Raw genomic sequence first — 15,946 nt, forward strand, 5'->3', positions numbered from 1 at the left:
TCCGTCGGGTAAATTACCCGACGTGCATTGCGCTAAATGACGTCGCCCCGACGTCATTTGCTTAGACGTTTACGTAAATGGCGTCCAGCGCCATTCACGGACGTCTTACGCAAACGACGTATTTTTTTTAAACTTCGACGCGGGAACGACGGCCATAGTTAACATTGGTTGCCCCTGCTAATAGCAGGGGCAACCTTACGCGTCGCGTACGCTACGGAAACAACGTAAATTCTCAGCGACGGACGCGCGTAGGTTCGGGAATCTCGCGTACTTACCTCATTTGCATAGACGATGGGGAAAACGACGATGCAACACCTAGCGGCGGGAAAAAAAATTACTTTTAAGATCTGACAGCGTAACAGCCTTACGCATGTCAGATCTAATGGGTATCTATGCGCAACTGATTCTAAGAATCAGTCGCATAGATGAGGAGTTACGACGGCGCTAATGGTGTTGCGCCGTCGTAACGCCTTTGAGAATCTGGCCCCATATGTCTACATAATCTCATTATGACACACACATTTGTTGATCATTTTTATTGTTTAAAACAAAATAAAAAAAGAAAATACAGCAACAGTGTTAATCGTAATCTCACTTTCAACTGATTTTTTACAAACAGTTTATACAATAATTTATGTCATAATTATGTCTGCCCAAGAAGACCTTGCAATTTCGTGCCTTAGAATTCAATGCAGGGCTCTTTGCAGAGAAAGGTAAAAAAAAAAACATACATAAATGCAGCATATAAGAGTTCACATAAAAATAAGGAGCATGTTTTCAGTCCAGCCAGGAAAGGTATCTGTGCATATTAATAAATTATCCTTTGCTAAGCTTGGTCACACACCACAGTAAGAGCGAGATGTCACACGGATTTATGAATAAAGCACCAATGTGTTTGGACTAGGCAGTAACCCAGTCTAAACATGTTCCTAAACTTGGTGTCTGAACTCTAAACACATTTTTAAGCTATGCGTTCCAGCTCTGCTGGGAGTCATAGGGTTACAATAGAATCATGACTCTGAGTCACAAGAAATCCTATGACTTGAGTTTTTCATGGTACTTATGTGTTTCCAATTACATCTCACAGTGGAAATGTAAGACACAGTCTGGCTTTGAGATGAAAAACAATAGTCGTCTTCTTTTTTTTTTTTTTTTTTAGTTCCATTTTCTTAGGTTAACCTTTTTGGTTCAAGATGATCCAAAAGGCCAGCACGAATATATGAGATGTAAAATACTATATGTTTCACTTATATTTAAAAAGAAGTGTGTGTGTTCAAAGGCACACAGGACAAGGCAATTATTACTAAAGCAGTCGGACTCTGCATAGAATTTGTACCTATAAGGCCACACGCACACTAGGTCTTTAGCCCACATGCATCCAATCCCGGCATTTTTGTGTATGAGGCACAAGTGCAGTGTCCAGCCTTTCAAAGTCCATGGAGACTGGACAGGCCAAAATGTTGTACTAAGAGGTAGGCCTCGTACACATGACCGTTTTCCTCGACAGAATCCATCAAGAAACTTGGTGGCAGAGCTTTTTTGCAGAGGAAAACGGTCGTGTGTCCGTTTTTCATCGAGAAACTTGACGAGAAAACAAGTTCTCTTTTTCCTCGACGGGAGTCTCAATTTCCTCGTCGTGTTGGTTTTCGACGAGAAACACGTTCGTGTGTATGCTAAGAAACCCGCGCATGCTCAGAATTAAGTATGAGACAGGAGTGCACCTTTGGTAAAAGTAGCGTTTGTAATGGAGATAGCACATTTGTCACGCTGTAACAGACTGAAAAGTGCAAATCGTCTCTCACCAAACTTTTACTTAACACGCAGTAACATGAGATTAGCAAAAGCAGCCCCAAGGGTTGTGCCAGTGGAATCGAACTTCCCCTGCCGTTGTATGTGTTGTACGTCACCGCGTTTGAGAATGAGGAGATTTTGTCTTGACAGTGTGTACGCAAAGAAAGCTTGTCAAGTTTCTCCACAAGCCTGACAAGGAACTCGTCGAGGAAAACGATGTTTCATTTACGACGAGTTCCTCAGTCGTGTGTACGAGGCCATACTTTTAGGGCATACATTTAGGGCCCTATGCGTTCAGCGATGTATACATGGAATGCAGGTATTCGTCACAGGGCATAGACGTATAGGGCCCTAAATGTGTGCCATGAGGTACAGGGCTCAGCCCTGTTTGGCCTTGGCATACTTTAGCCTGCCATAAACTTTGACAGGCTGCAGACAACAGGGCCCCCGGGCACACTAAATGCTGGGATTGGACGCACTTGGGCTAAACGTCCATGTGTATATGGCCTAACTCAGTGCCCAGGAATGAATTGATAACATGCATACATGTGTACCTAATATGTAAACAAATGCTTCCTCCAGCACGGCGAGGACTGCATTTCATAAATATTAATATAATAATAAAAATACTAGTACAGTACACGTTTTGAAATGTTTGTGAAGCAATTGAGAGAATCAAGCATTGCCTGTGTGCAAAACCCCCTCTCAATATAGGAAAAAGTTAATGTTACAGTGAACAATGATGTAACATTGGAACACTGAGCTATAGAGAAAATCTTTAAAACAACTGTTTGAAATAAAATGATTCATGTTAATGAATTGTGCGGAGAATAATACCAGCATTGGTATTTTTAAAAATTAAATCCCTTTTCTCCTACACAAAAGTAAAATCATTTGAAGTGTGCAAGAGGCAGTGCAAGTAAACAGATGCATACTTTTCTGTCTTGTGCCATACGGGAGGTGCTTCTTTAAAACAAGAAATCTTCTCCATTATGCGCACACACTTTAGTGCAAATTGTGCTGGTCAGTAAAGTACAAGTCCCACGATGCATTGAGTGTATTACTTTTCCTTTGCATCCAGCAGTTCATCTTTCTTACATAGCTCAGGTTGCTATTCCCGGTCCTGTCACAAATGTCCAGATGCCAACAGTAAATTCTTCAGGAGTAATTTCCAACTTTGGAATGACTTGCCTACATTTAAATAGTACACATAGTGCACATTGCAAAAGTTCTTTCATAAACTGTTCCACCAAAACAGGTTTACTTTCGAAGATGTTCACTTTTTAATGTTTCATGTAACAGGAATCCACATCACAAGTCTTTCTGCTCACATTAAATGAAGAAAGGCACATCTAGCACTGGAATGGCAGTGAGGACACCATGATCAGCAATAGGCACCATCACAATTATACAATCCCTCAGTCTTTGGTTAGTCTAGTGTAGGTCATGGAAAATATCATCTCCGTGGAATAGGAGGTCTTAAAGCAACTTTCTGAAAAAAAAAGAAAAGAAAAAGGGTTCAAAGTCATGGAAATGCTATTGAGTGAATATCTTTAAAGTCATACCATTTACCAGGTCGACCTTTGATTTGAGTTTGAATTCAAATTGTATTTTTAAATATTTTTTTTAAATGCATCAACCCCTCCACCCACTTGTGTGCAGGTCCTAACCCAGGACACCAAGCATACCACTATAAAAAGTAGTGTGTATCAATATAAAATCCAAAAATATGCAATGTAAATTCAAAACATGCTGTATATAAAGTTCAATAAAGTGCAAAAACTCATATGCCACGTACACACGAACCTTTTTCATGATGAGTAAAATGCAATTTTTTTAATTGGTCATTAAAAATGATCGTGTGTAGGCTCCAGAGTATTTTTCTCGACGAGAAAAATGGCCATTAAAAATTTAGAACCTGCTCTATTTTTTCTCGTCGTTTTTCACGTCGTAAAAAACGGTCGTGTGTAGGCTTTAACGAAAGGGAAAAAAACGTGCATGCTCAGAAGCAAGTTATGAGAAGGGAAATTTGCATAATCAGCCCAAAGGGTGGTGCCAATAGAATGGAGCTTCCCCTTTATAGTGTCGTCGTATATGTTGTTGTACGTCATCGAGCATTTTTTTTTCATGATCGTGTGTATGCAAGGCAGGCTTGACAAGAATCGCGTCGAGAAAAACAACGTTTTTTTCCATGACATTAAAAACGGTCGTGTGTACGCGACTTTATGAAAGTGTCCAGTGCTGTAAAAACGAAATTCTAAATATAGGTCAATAAAGTGTCCCGTGCAAAATAGTGTCCATGCAAGGATGATCCTTATTTCCGTGATGTTAATCGTCCACTATTTTCTTCTCCTTGGGTTTGGCTTGGTATTGAGTGGACGATGGAGTGCCAATAGTAAAAGTTCCAAGGAGGGATCGGCTGAGTCTGGATAAGCAGTGGTTTCCTGGTTATACATCTCTATGCATTTTTTGCCGGTCACATTAGTTTGCCAGCATTATGCATATCGATCTGGTGAGTGCTTTGACACAACTGGTGGCGGAGCACACTTGTGGAGGTGAAGCAGGAGAAAGAGTGGATGATTGGCATCATGGAAATAAGGACCATCCTTGCACGGGCACTATTTTGCACAGGACAATTTATTAATAAATGATAATTAGCATTTTATACTTACAGCACTGGACACTCATAGGAGTTTTTGCACTTTATTGGACTTTATATAATTTTGGGAATTTACATTGCATATGTATATTTTTGAATTTTATATTGATAGACATTTTCTGTGATAGCGCTGTCCACTTGATTTGTTTTTGATCACTGTATCAACAGGATAGCAGCTGCACTATTCACACATTCATAAGGTATTTTTTCATTCACAAGATCTCTGTGGCGTAGCTCTAAATTAGCCCCATGATAAATTAATACCAGCAAGGATACTCTTCAACAGAGAATTAGATAATATACTAATTGATTATAGGTAATCATAAATAGCACTTTAATATGTTAAATGAGAATAAAGGTCCCAATGGTAGAAAATCTCCTGAGCACTGCAGCTCCATGAACCCCTCTCCTTGGCCAGAAGGCATCTATTGCCTATTCTGATCAGGTGACTGTCATCTTACGTCTAAGAGCTGCTCTGTGCAATTATTTACTTAAAAAAAGAAAACCACAGGGGAAAAAAAGTTATATTATACTTACCTTTCCCCGACTTTTGTGGTTCAGACATGAAGTCATCCTCCTGCCGATGAGATTTATACTGTTTCCCCAGATCTCACAAGATGCAGCATAGCACTAGGAGTGTATTTTCAGTGAGATTTGGAGAATATTCCCCTGGTCTTGTCGGTAGGAGGATAATATCACCCTTGCATATGCATTGCCAGCAGAAGTCAGGTAAAGGGCAAGTATACAAGAAAGGAAATGTCTCTCATTTAAGGGCAAGTATACTACCTAACTTTTTCCCCTTACAGGTCTTTTATAAAACTTTTTCGGCTACATTTTAGCAAAAGTAGTTTCACTTTAAAAGGAAGCTTAACTATGTACAATTTTTATTTAAACTGATCACCCAAATGCGGTAACAGAAAATCAAAGCATTTGTACTTGGAATGGATACAAATTACAGGAAAAGGAGCAAATAAGCAGTTCTATTAAATAATAAAAAAAAGTTTAAAACAAAGCAGAGAACAAAAGAAAGCATTAAAGTAAACAGATACTGTAATAGAATCTCCTTACTGACTAAGGTGCCTACAGACATAAGTGGACATTCTCCCAGTCCAGTCATTTAAGGTGAGATTAGGGAAGTCAGTTCAGAGGAAGAATAGATTTCCCTCCAAGACAAACCAATGCACTCCTTCACCTAGGGCCATCCCAACATCTAGTGGGCCATCCCAACATCTAGTGAGCCATCCCAACATCTAGTGAGTCATCCAGCATCTAGTGAGCCATCCAGCATCTAGTGGGCCATCCAACATCTAGTGGGCCATCCAACATCTAGTGGGCCATCCAACATCTAGTGGGCCATCCAACATCTACTGGGCCAACCAACATCTAGTGGGCCATCCCAACATCTAGTGGGCAATCCAACATCTAGTGAGCCATCCAACATCTACTGGGCCATCCAACATCTACTGGGCCAACCAACATCTAGTGGGCCATCCCAACATCTAGTGGGCCATCCAACATCTAGTGAGCCATCCAACATCTAGTGAGTCATCCAACATCTAGTGGGCCATCCAACATCTAGTGAGCCATCCAACATCTAGTGGGCCATCCAACATCTAGTGAGCCATCCAACATCTAGTGGGCCATCCAACATCTAGTGGGCCACCCAACATCTAGTGGGCCAACCAACATCTAGTGGGCCATCCCAACATCTAGTGGGCCATCCCAACATCTAGTGGGCCATCCAACATCTAGTGAGCCATCCAACATCTAGTGGGCCATCCAACATCTAGTGGGCCATCCAACGTCTTGTGGGCCATCCAACATCTAGTTAACTGTAATAATTATTAGAGACCAGTACAGACTTTTTTTGGAACACAGCCAGTTGTGTCTTGTGAGGAAGCCTGAACACAGACAGTATCTTTAAATTCAACAAAAACAACCATCTATCAGTTTCACTACGTTGTTTGACTTTTCTAAGCCATGTAGACTAAAAGAATTTTCCATGGTAAAATAAACACAATGACATCACGTACAAGTAAAAATAACTCCCATACCAAGTTAACTATGCAAACACTGATGGGGGCTGTACACTTTTATGCTGGCATACAGAAGTGTCTGGGAAGGAGCTTTAATCTTGTCACGTCTAACAAAAGTAAGAATGTTTAGCATAGATGTGTTACAGAGCCTTGCAGTTTATAAGCTAAAGCAATTAGACATTTATTAGTCTGAACCACATGGCTAAAATGTATGGTTCGGAAGCAAAAATGTGTAATCTTTTAAACTGTAGACAACACAAGGAATGAAAGAATGATTTTAGTGTCATTATTCTTAAGAATTGATATTATACTGTTTTCACTTTAAACTCACATGCATAGGATGAGGGGTCGTTTTCAGAGCTGATGGTTTCAACGGTGGTAAGGGAGCAGAGGCAGATGGCTTCTGTTTTAGTTCCTAGAAACACAATAGTGACATTTACAACAGCGTTTAGTAAATATGTATCTAACTATGGAATCTATGTATTATATGTAAAAGAGTAAGCCTTTCCCTCTCTAAAAAAGGTTTACCTCTAAGGTGGAAAAAAAATAAGATCTCCAGAAAGGGCCAGATTGTGCCCACATGACCAAACCTCCTTTTATTTGGCCAGACTACCATTAGAAAATTGTCACTAACTGTGGGTGACAAATGTAGATCCTAATCTGCTGACTAGCTAGAAAACACAAATTATATAAGCACTAATTCTATAATACTATAAGCATAAATATTTTAAATTGACCTGCACATTACTGACTGATTTTCTTTAAAAAGAAAAGGTGTATATATTCAATATTTTTTTTCTATCCATGCTTTCTTGGGCCAAGACTGGGCCACCAATATGACACGAAAACCAAGTAAAATGTAACCTGATATGTATTAGGAGCTAAAAGTAGAACTGAAGGCAAAACTTTTTTTTTCATTTTGGATAGAACATGGGAGGGTTAAACCCCTGTCAGGTTATTTCCCTTTATTTCTTATTGCCACAACAGGAAGTGAAGGGGAAATACCAGAGACATTGGAACTAGTGTCCCCATTGGAAGATTTTTCCTTCATTGTGGGCATGGTTACCTTCCTTTTGTTGTGGTTACCACTTAAAATTCCTTTCATGTTCACCGATAATGGTCACCAGGAAAAAAAGGGGGTGAATATCCCCAACAGGGCAAGAGACAATAATAAAAACCCAACCCAAGGTGTTCTAATCCCTCTCCAATCTCAATCTAAAATTAAAAAATTAAGTTTTGCCTTCAGCTGTACTTTAAGCATTATGTATTTCATTACTTGACTTATTTATTGCAACCAATCTCTAATGCCTATATTTTAATTTAAAATCATGTAGACCAAAAAAAAAACAAAAAAACATGTGTAACAAAACAAGGCTGTATGGAAAAATATTGGTAAATGAGAACCTCATAAAATTTGGTAAGGTGTAAGACAATTACCGGTTTAGGTTTCAGCATTGGCAATGGTTTGGTTGGGGGTGTTGGTTTCTAGAAAAAAAAGAATAACATTTCAAATACCTATTCTCAACGGTGATAATTAGGACAACTGAATAGATGCGCAGATATGTAACAGTTAATAAAAAGCTGACCACGCACGATTCATTTTTTTTTTTTTTTCGTTCAACCAGCGGCTTAAAGGAAATAAATGAGCCGATTCCTCCATTCACACATTTGAGGTAGAATGGGGGAATCTTTCCTGCTGTGGTATTGTTTTCTGACAACAGTGAGCCTTCCCCGCCGTCAGAATACAATGATCAGTGTTGCCAGCTATAGCCAGTGGCACTAATTGTTCGGGAAAAACCCAAGAGGCTGGTTGTACACAAGTTGATCGACAGATCAACTGTGTACAACCAGCCTGCCCATACATTGCTCAAAATTTAGCGGGTCTCTGCTGGACCAGCCAAATTTCGAGCAATGTATGGCCAGCATAACTCTTCTCACTTGCAAGCATGCTTTAAGAAAATCATAGACATTAAATTATGATTGTGCTGTTGACTGCAGAAAGATCACTTATGTTAAGTTACAATTTTATTAATATATTTTTTTAATTGTCTGAACACATATTTGTGCCAGTGAAGAAGAGCAGACAGCCAGCAAGAGCCACAGTCTGAAATCTGGGGAGACAACAGTATTTGGCCAAGAAAATACATCTCAGACAACCATTTGTTGAATCATAATGATTGGCTAGAGTGTCTGCTGCTAACCAAAAACAAGACAAATGTCATCAAACCTACTAAATTCAGAATTATACGTTAGTATGTGTCTGTACTAGGCTTCATGCAAAACATCTGCTAACAGAGAAGAAACATTACAATATCACTTACCGGTGGCTTTGTTGGTGGTAATACAGCTCTGCCAGGAGGTCCAGGTGGGGCTACTGGAGGTCTTGTCACCTGAAAAGGCAATAGAAAATGATCAGATGCTAATTAATACTTGTTAATACACATTATTCTAAAATATTTGTATTGTTAAAAATGTAAACATAAAATTGGAAGCAAATTTTGGTAACCACTGCTCATTTCTCAATGAATGTATCGGCAGTGATGCGAGAATCCCTCCTGCCGAGCCATTGTCTTCTCCCGTCGGAGGGGGGGTGGGGGAGACGTCCCTGCTGGTGGCTTAAGCAGCCGCTAGCGAAAATTGCAGGTAAAACGCAGCATGCTGGTTGTGCCCAAGTTGATCAATTGATCAACTTGATACATTCAGCCTGCCCATAAACTGTTTGAATCTCCAACTGTGTATGGCCTGCCTTAAGCTGACAATTGAGTTTTCATGCAAACAGAACAGTCACAGGAAGGTCATTTGTCAGAACATTTTATAATGCTATCAGGTTCTATACAAATTTCATATGAAAACTCTTAAACACGATCGGATATCTGATGGAAACGAATCCGATGTATTTTTTCGTCGGATATCCGATGAAGCTGACTTTCATCAGTCTTGCCTACACACCATCAGTCAAAAATCCGACCGTGACAAAATGCGGTGACGTACAACACTACGACGAGCCGAAAAAAGTTTAATGCTTCCGAGCATGTGTCAACTTGATTCTGAGCAAACATGGATTTTTCTCCGATGGAGTTTCACACAGATGATCGGATTTTTCTATCAGTTCTATCAGTTATTTATCCATAGGAAAAATTAAAAATATGTTCTATTTTTTAACACCGATGGAAAAAAGACCGATGGGGCCCACACGCGATCGGTTTGTTTTCATCGGACAAACCGATCGTGTGTACAAGGCTTTAGAAATTTGTCATTGCAATGATGCAAATTTAAACATTCCACTTAGAGATTGAAGGAAGTGAATGCAATTCCAAATGTTAAGCACATGTATGGTAAGAACTTTTTTTTATCAGATAAAAAATTAGAAAAATGGTTCATCCTTCTTCAATTTTCCACATCCATATAAAATCAAACAAACATTTTGAAAACAACAGTTTTAGAACCAAATTGTGCCATTATATGTCTAGCTTTAAAAAGAGTTTAAGGGCCAGATTCTTGTAGAATGGCGTATCTATGCGGCGGCGTAACGTATCCGATTTACGTTACGCCGCCGCAAGTTTTTCAGGCAAGTGCTTTATTCACAAAGCACTTGCCTGTAAAGTTGCGGCGGCGTAGCGTAAATCATGCGGCGGAATTCAAATTTGGCGGGTAGGGGGCGTGTATCATTTAAATGAAGCGCGTCCCCGTGCCGAACGAACTGCGCATGCGCCGTCCGTAAAATATCCCAGTGTGCATTGATCCAAATGACGTCGCAAGGACGTCATTGGTTTCGACGTGAACGTAGATGACGTCCAGCCCCATTCACGGACGACTTACGCAAACAACGTAACTTTTTAAATTTCGGCGCGGGAACGACGGCCATACTTAAAATTGGCTGCGCCTCATATAGCAGGGGCAACTTAACGCTGGGAAAAGCCTAACGTAAACGTAGTAACTTTACTGCGTCGGCCGCGCGTACGTTCGGGAATTCGCGTATCTAGCTAATTTGCATACTCGACGCGGATTTCGACGGAAGCGCCACCTAGCGGGCCAAAAAAAATGCACTTAAGATCCGACGGCGTAAGAGACTTACGCCTGTCGGATCTAATGCATATCTATGCGTAAATGATTCTAAGAATCAGTCGCATAGATACGACGGCTCAGATTAGGACTTACGACGGCGTACATGGTGCTGCGCCGTCGTAAGTCCTTTGAGAATCTGGGCCACAGTGTCCAATAATATCTGCATTGCTGTGTTTTCCAGCTAGCAATGACACCCTTTATATCTTGAATGAGCTTCAATGAGAAGGGAAATGAGAAAACATTTCCCTGACATGGCCACAGACCGAAACAAACAGCTCTGAAAACGTTTGTATAAGGTGTTGAATATTCATCCTCAAAATCAATAAAGGTCGATCTAGTGTATGAAGGTCCGGTAATGTTTCCTTCAGGTTATCCTATATTGGGAGGCCCAGGGGTTTACAATTCCCAAGAAAAACGTCTAATCAGAATGTCCGATCAATGGTCAACAATTTCACATAAGCCTTTGATTCATATTCGGAGATGTTAAACCACCAACACATATCGGAATTTGCATGTTCTTGAAGTTGAAGGACTCGGTTTAGGTTTAACAAGATGACAGTTGTGGCTCATTGTGGCAGCATTAAGACCTGACAGACATTTTAACTCTCCCCCACCCCTATTGAAAACTAACAAGAAAACATTTGGTTGGAGTTTGGCTTTGACACCTCTTCATTATCATGCTAACAAACAAAAACAATAAACAAACAGGAGCACAATAGTAAAGGAAGTTCCATTCTTATCTTTGACAATCTGGTAAAAAGGGCTCTAATGGGGAGAGGAAGGCTTTAAGGTATGTAAACACTTTCCGGCAGAAGTATGAGCCGCATCATTAACTGAGGCTATGAACAAATGGTAAAAGAAAAGTTACCTGAGGGGATCTGGGGACCGATATCGGTACTCTTGGTTGGGAAGTAGAGATAAATGAAGGGGTCTGTTAAGGCAAAAACAAAACATTTGTCAAATACACAGCCACTGAAAAACAAAACCTTCTTTACATAAACCCAAAGTAAACAATTAATGAGATGGGATTTGACACCTTGACTAGACAAGAAAGCAAATGGCTAATTACTTTACCTGCCAGCTAATGTGTTTACGAATACAAAATCACTGAGAGCTGGTTCACACAGAGGAAACACCAACTTACAGGCGACTTTGCAAGGCAACTTCCGCGCGACTTGGAGCAACTTACAACACGACTTATGCCGCGTACACACGATCATTTTTCGGCATGAAAAAAAAATTAAGTTTTTCCAACTTCATCATTAAAACGACTTTGTCCACACACCATCGTTTTTTAAAAATGCTCTAGCAAAGCGCGGTGACGTACAACACGTACGACGGCACTATAAAGGGGAAGTTCCATGCGGATTACGCCACCCTTTGGGCTGCTTTAGCTGATTCTGTGTTAGTAAAAGACGATTCGCGCTTTTCTCACTGTTACAGCGTGATGAATGTGCTTACTCCATTATGAACAGTAGTTTTACCAGAACGAGCGCTCCTGTCTCATAACTTGCTTCTGAGCATGCGCAGGTTTTTAACGTTGTTTTAACCCACACACGATAATTTTTTACAACCCGAAAAACTACATAGTTTATCACGTCGTTAAAAAATGCAGCATGCTCAAAAAAAAATTGTTGTTGTTTTTCAGAAGCCGAAAAATTATGTGAAACCCACACACGATCATTTTAAATGACATTTTTTAAAAACAACGTTTTTTTCATGCCGAAAAATGATCGTGTGTATGCGGCATTAAAGTTGCCTCTAGGACAGGCGACTTTGGCTGTGGCCAATCACAGAATAATCAGCTCTGTGGGAGGGAGGGGTTTGCCTGAGTAAACTATTTTCCTTTCCTGAAATCAATGGGTACAAGTCGCCTAGAAGTCGGATTGAAGTAGTACAGGAACCTTTTCTGAAGTCGGCGCGACTTCAATAGTGTACATTAAGACAACTCTCATTCACTTCAATTCAATTGTTCATGTGGGGCAACACAAGTCGTATCCCAAGTCGCGGTCGTATCCCAAGTCGCGGCACTCACATATCCTATTTTATTAGACCTGGCTAAAGAAATTATTAACCTTTTTTTAAGCTGATCATACACTAGTGGAATTTAAGTTGCAAATTTTTGGAGCATTCAATTTTCTAATGGTTTGGCATTGTTTGATGACTGTTTTCGTCCATAGTTTTGAGAAAAATCAAATGATCATTTTGTCATTGAATAAACACAATTCTGAATGTAAATGTGTTTTTTCTTCAGGAAAAATCTGGCATATTTGAATACGTAAGTACTAGTCTGAAATTCCAAGTAGCAGGTCTGGATGAAATTTTCTCTGTGCTGAGGGCTACAGGTGAAGTCTCGAGCCTCGTACACATGACCGAGTTTCTCGGCAAAAACCAGCAAGAAACTTGCTGGGAGATATTTTTTTGCCGAGGAAAACCGGTCGTGTGTACATTTTCGTTGAGAAAACTGTCGAGAAACTCGACAAGCCAAAAAGAGAGCAAGTTCTCTATTTCCTTGACGGGAATGGAGAAAATTGTCTTGTCGAGTTCCTCGACAGCCTAACAAGGAACTCGACGAGCAAAACGATGTGTTTCGCCCGTCGAGTTCCTCGGCCGTGTGTACGAGGCTTCAGTAAATAAGGCGAAGCTCTGCTGACTTCCATAATCTAATCATGTGCAAGCAAAAAAAAAATATTTTGCCCACATTCACTTAACTCTGGAGAAAATGTGTTTGCCAAGTGAGACTTCACTTGCAAAGTAAACAGCCTTTTGGTAAATCAACCCCAAAGTAGTTTTCCATCAATCTCTACATTGTGCAAACATTGCAGTTTGTCAGCCATTTGATCTTTTCTTACTGATTTAGCCTATTCCTCACCTTCTCCATATCTTCACTGGGAACTATAGTAATAAATGCCGATCGGGAGTCTTGTAAATTAGAGGTGCTTGCGATAAGTTGGGGCCGTCCAATCAAGGGACTGGGGGAATCCTTCCTGATGTACAGTTTGTTGCTCATGCTCTCCTGAAACAAAGGGTTTGATAACCCAGTGCCTGACCCGGGTGTAGCCATTCTAAAGAAAAAAGAAACACAAGAGAATTATTAGACCTGACAAACGCTACATCTGCAGAAATTGTATTCTTTTCAAATAAATATTACTAATAAGGAGGATGTACAAACTGGAGAGTTTCCCATCTTTGGGATTCTGCTCAAATACAGGCAGCTGAAGAACATTAATCGCCAACACATGTTCTCTTGTGCAATGTTCTGCAACTCAGATTATACAAGCTGCTGCAAGCAAGAATATTCTGTGTCTTGAATGTTTATGAACTAAGACTTTTCTATGTTTATTTTTTTTTCAGTTCTATGCGACTGTCCAGGCAGAACTGAAAGTTCATGCCTGTAAGAAATGTTTTACCCAAATTCCATGCGTTTGTTTTGAATATTTTTCCCATATCTTGAAGCTGATCTCCGAGACAAGCAAACATTGTCTAAATACAAGAGGTACGTGCATTCTTACTTGAATCTTGGTGTGCTTTGTGTTTTTATTCCAATAATCTAGTGTGAAACTTTGCCCATGTGCAGAAACTTCCTGTAATAAAGACTGATCACTGCTGTTCTCCCCCTTGTGCAGGGTGACTGGTCTTGTATCCACCCCCTGTAATTTTCTGTCCTGCTGGGCCCCTCCCACAGCTCTGCTCTCTGCACAGGCTATATACAGCACAGTGCTGGTTTTAAAAGTAATATCTGAATTTATATAAAGGTATTTGGTGCACACAAGTGGAATAATATCTTTAAGGCTTTCCGACGACTAGATTTAAAGGGTAGTAAAGGTACACTTTTTTTCCTAAATAGCTTCCTTTACCTTAGTGCAGTCCTCCTTAGTGCAGAAAGCCTTGCATTACTGTGTGGAGTTACAGACAGAAGAACAGGAAGTGAGAATTTCTCAGAAGAAATAAGGACATTTGAAAGAAAATGGAAGGATGAAGTAAGTGAAGGAGGACTGCACTAAGGTAAAGGAAGCTATTTAGGAAAACAAAATTGTACCTTTACAACCCCTTTAAATGAAAATGTTTGTGCTTGGAGTTCAGCTTTAAGGTTCTATACATTGGATACATTAAATCACAATAATAGTGTTAATTTTGCGAACTGAAATAAACAGCATAAGAAGTCCATCCGTTTTCAACGTGAAGCCACGTACACACGACAGGCGAAACACATTGTTTTGCTCGTCGAGTTCCTTGTTAGGCTGTCGAGAAACTCGACAAGGCAAGTTTCTCCATTCCCGTCGAGGAAAAAGAAGACATGCTCTCTTTTTGGCTCGACGGGATCCTCTACAGTTTCCTCGTCGAAAAGTGTACACACGACCGGTTTCCTCGTAAAAAAAAAAAAAAAACAGCAAGTTTCTTGCTGTTTTTTGCCGAGAAACTCGGTCGTGTGTACGAGGCCTTACTCTTCCATTGCTGACACGTACATATTACCACCAGTTCCTCTTTTTCCAGAGTTTAATATTATTGTGCATTGGAGGGAAAGCACAACTGTAGAAACCCACAAAACCCACCGACCATGAAGCAGGAAATGATCCTAACACAGCTGTAGGAAGTGGCCAGAGAGGGGAGCGGTTGTGGTCCACTGCAGATAATGATGAAACACCATACAAATTCATCTCTAATCTCTTAAAAATATCTGTGCACAGCACAGTAAAGCCTTCTTCTGGTCTATTAGAACAAGAGATTTTACAAGAACTCCACACATAAAGCTGCCAAACTTTGTGGGAACCTTCCTCTCTAACTGCTCTGCAATAATACTACGCTAATTGAAATGACCTGGAATAGCAATTTGACTATTCCATGGTAGCTGCCTCTCAAAAAACAAGCCTTGGAATAGCAACAGTGAATTACTTCAAACTAAGCCTCAGGCCTCGTACACACGACCGAGTTTCTCGTCAAAAACCAGCAAGGGAGATATTTTTGCAGAGGAAACCGGTCGTGTGTACATTTTCGTCGAGGAAACTGTCGAGAAACTCGACGAGCCAAAAAGAAAGCATGTTCTCTATTTCCTTGACGGTAATGGAGAAAATTGGCTTGTCGAGTTTCTCGACGGCTTCACAAGGAACTCGACGAGTGTTTCGCCCGTCGAGTTTCTCGGTCATGTGTACGACGCCTCAGTTCACACTATGAAGAGCATGTGAATCGCACAGGAATCCTACTGCATTCCAGTTCACTTTACATGCAACTCAGTGTGGTGCGATATTAACCGATTCATTTTGAATAGGTTCAAATCGCACTGCATCACACCAAAGTCATGCATACACAAATTTAGGAATCGCACTTCATCCTGATCACATGGTACATTTTTACTGCATGCGCGACCTGTGTTTGGGGTGTCATTAAGATTGCACTG

General features: G+C 40.3%; 1 protein-coding gene across 2 annotated transcripts in view; it reads right to left on the minus strand.

Annotated features, from left to right (window-relative positions):
* Nucleotides 1-2,037: 2,037 nt before the first annotated feature.
* Nucleotides 2,038-15,946, minus strand: part of ADAM8 (ADAM metallopeptidase domain 8) — a 57,264-nt gene continuing 43,355 nt past the window's right edge. For both annotated transcript variants that reach the window (XM_040320750.1, XM_040320751.1), the window contains 6 exons: nucleotides 13,424-13,616; nucleotides 11,420-11,482; nucleotides 8,808-8,876; nucleotides 7,924-7,971; nucleotides 6,818-6,901; nucleotides 2,038-3,283 (listed from right to left, as the gene is read on the minus strand). In XM_040320750.1, coding sequence (XP_040176684.1) covers nucleotides 3,248-3,283; nucleotides 6,818-6,901; nucleotides 7,924-7,971; nucleotides 8,808-8,876; nucleotides 11,420-11,482; nucleotides 13,424-13,616 — 493 coding nt within the window. In that variant the 3' untranslated portion in view covers nucleotides 2,038-3,247. The remainder of the gene's footprint in view (nucleotides 3,284-6,817; nucleotides 6,902-7,923; nucleotides 7,972-8,807; nucleotides 8,877-11,419; nucleotides 11,483-13,423; nucleotides 13,617-15,946) is intronic.

Source organism: Rana temporaria, chromosome 8 (genome assembly GCF_905171775.1).
Source record: "Rana temporaria chromosome 8, aRanTem1.1, whole genome shotgun sequence".
NCBI lineage: Eukaryota > Metazoa > Chordata > Amphibia > Anura > Ranidae > Rana > Rana temporaria.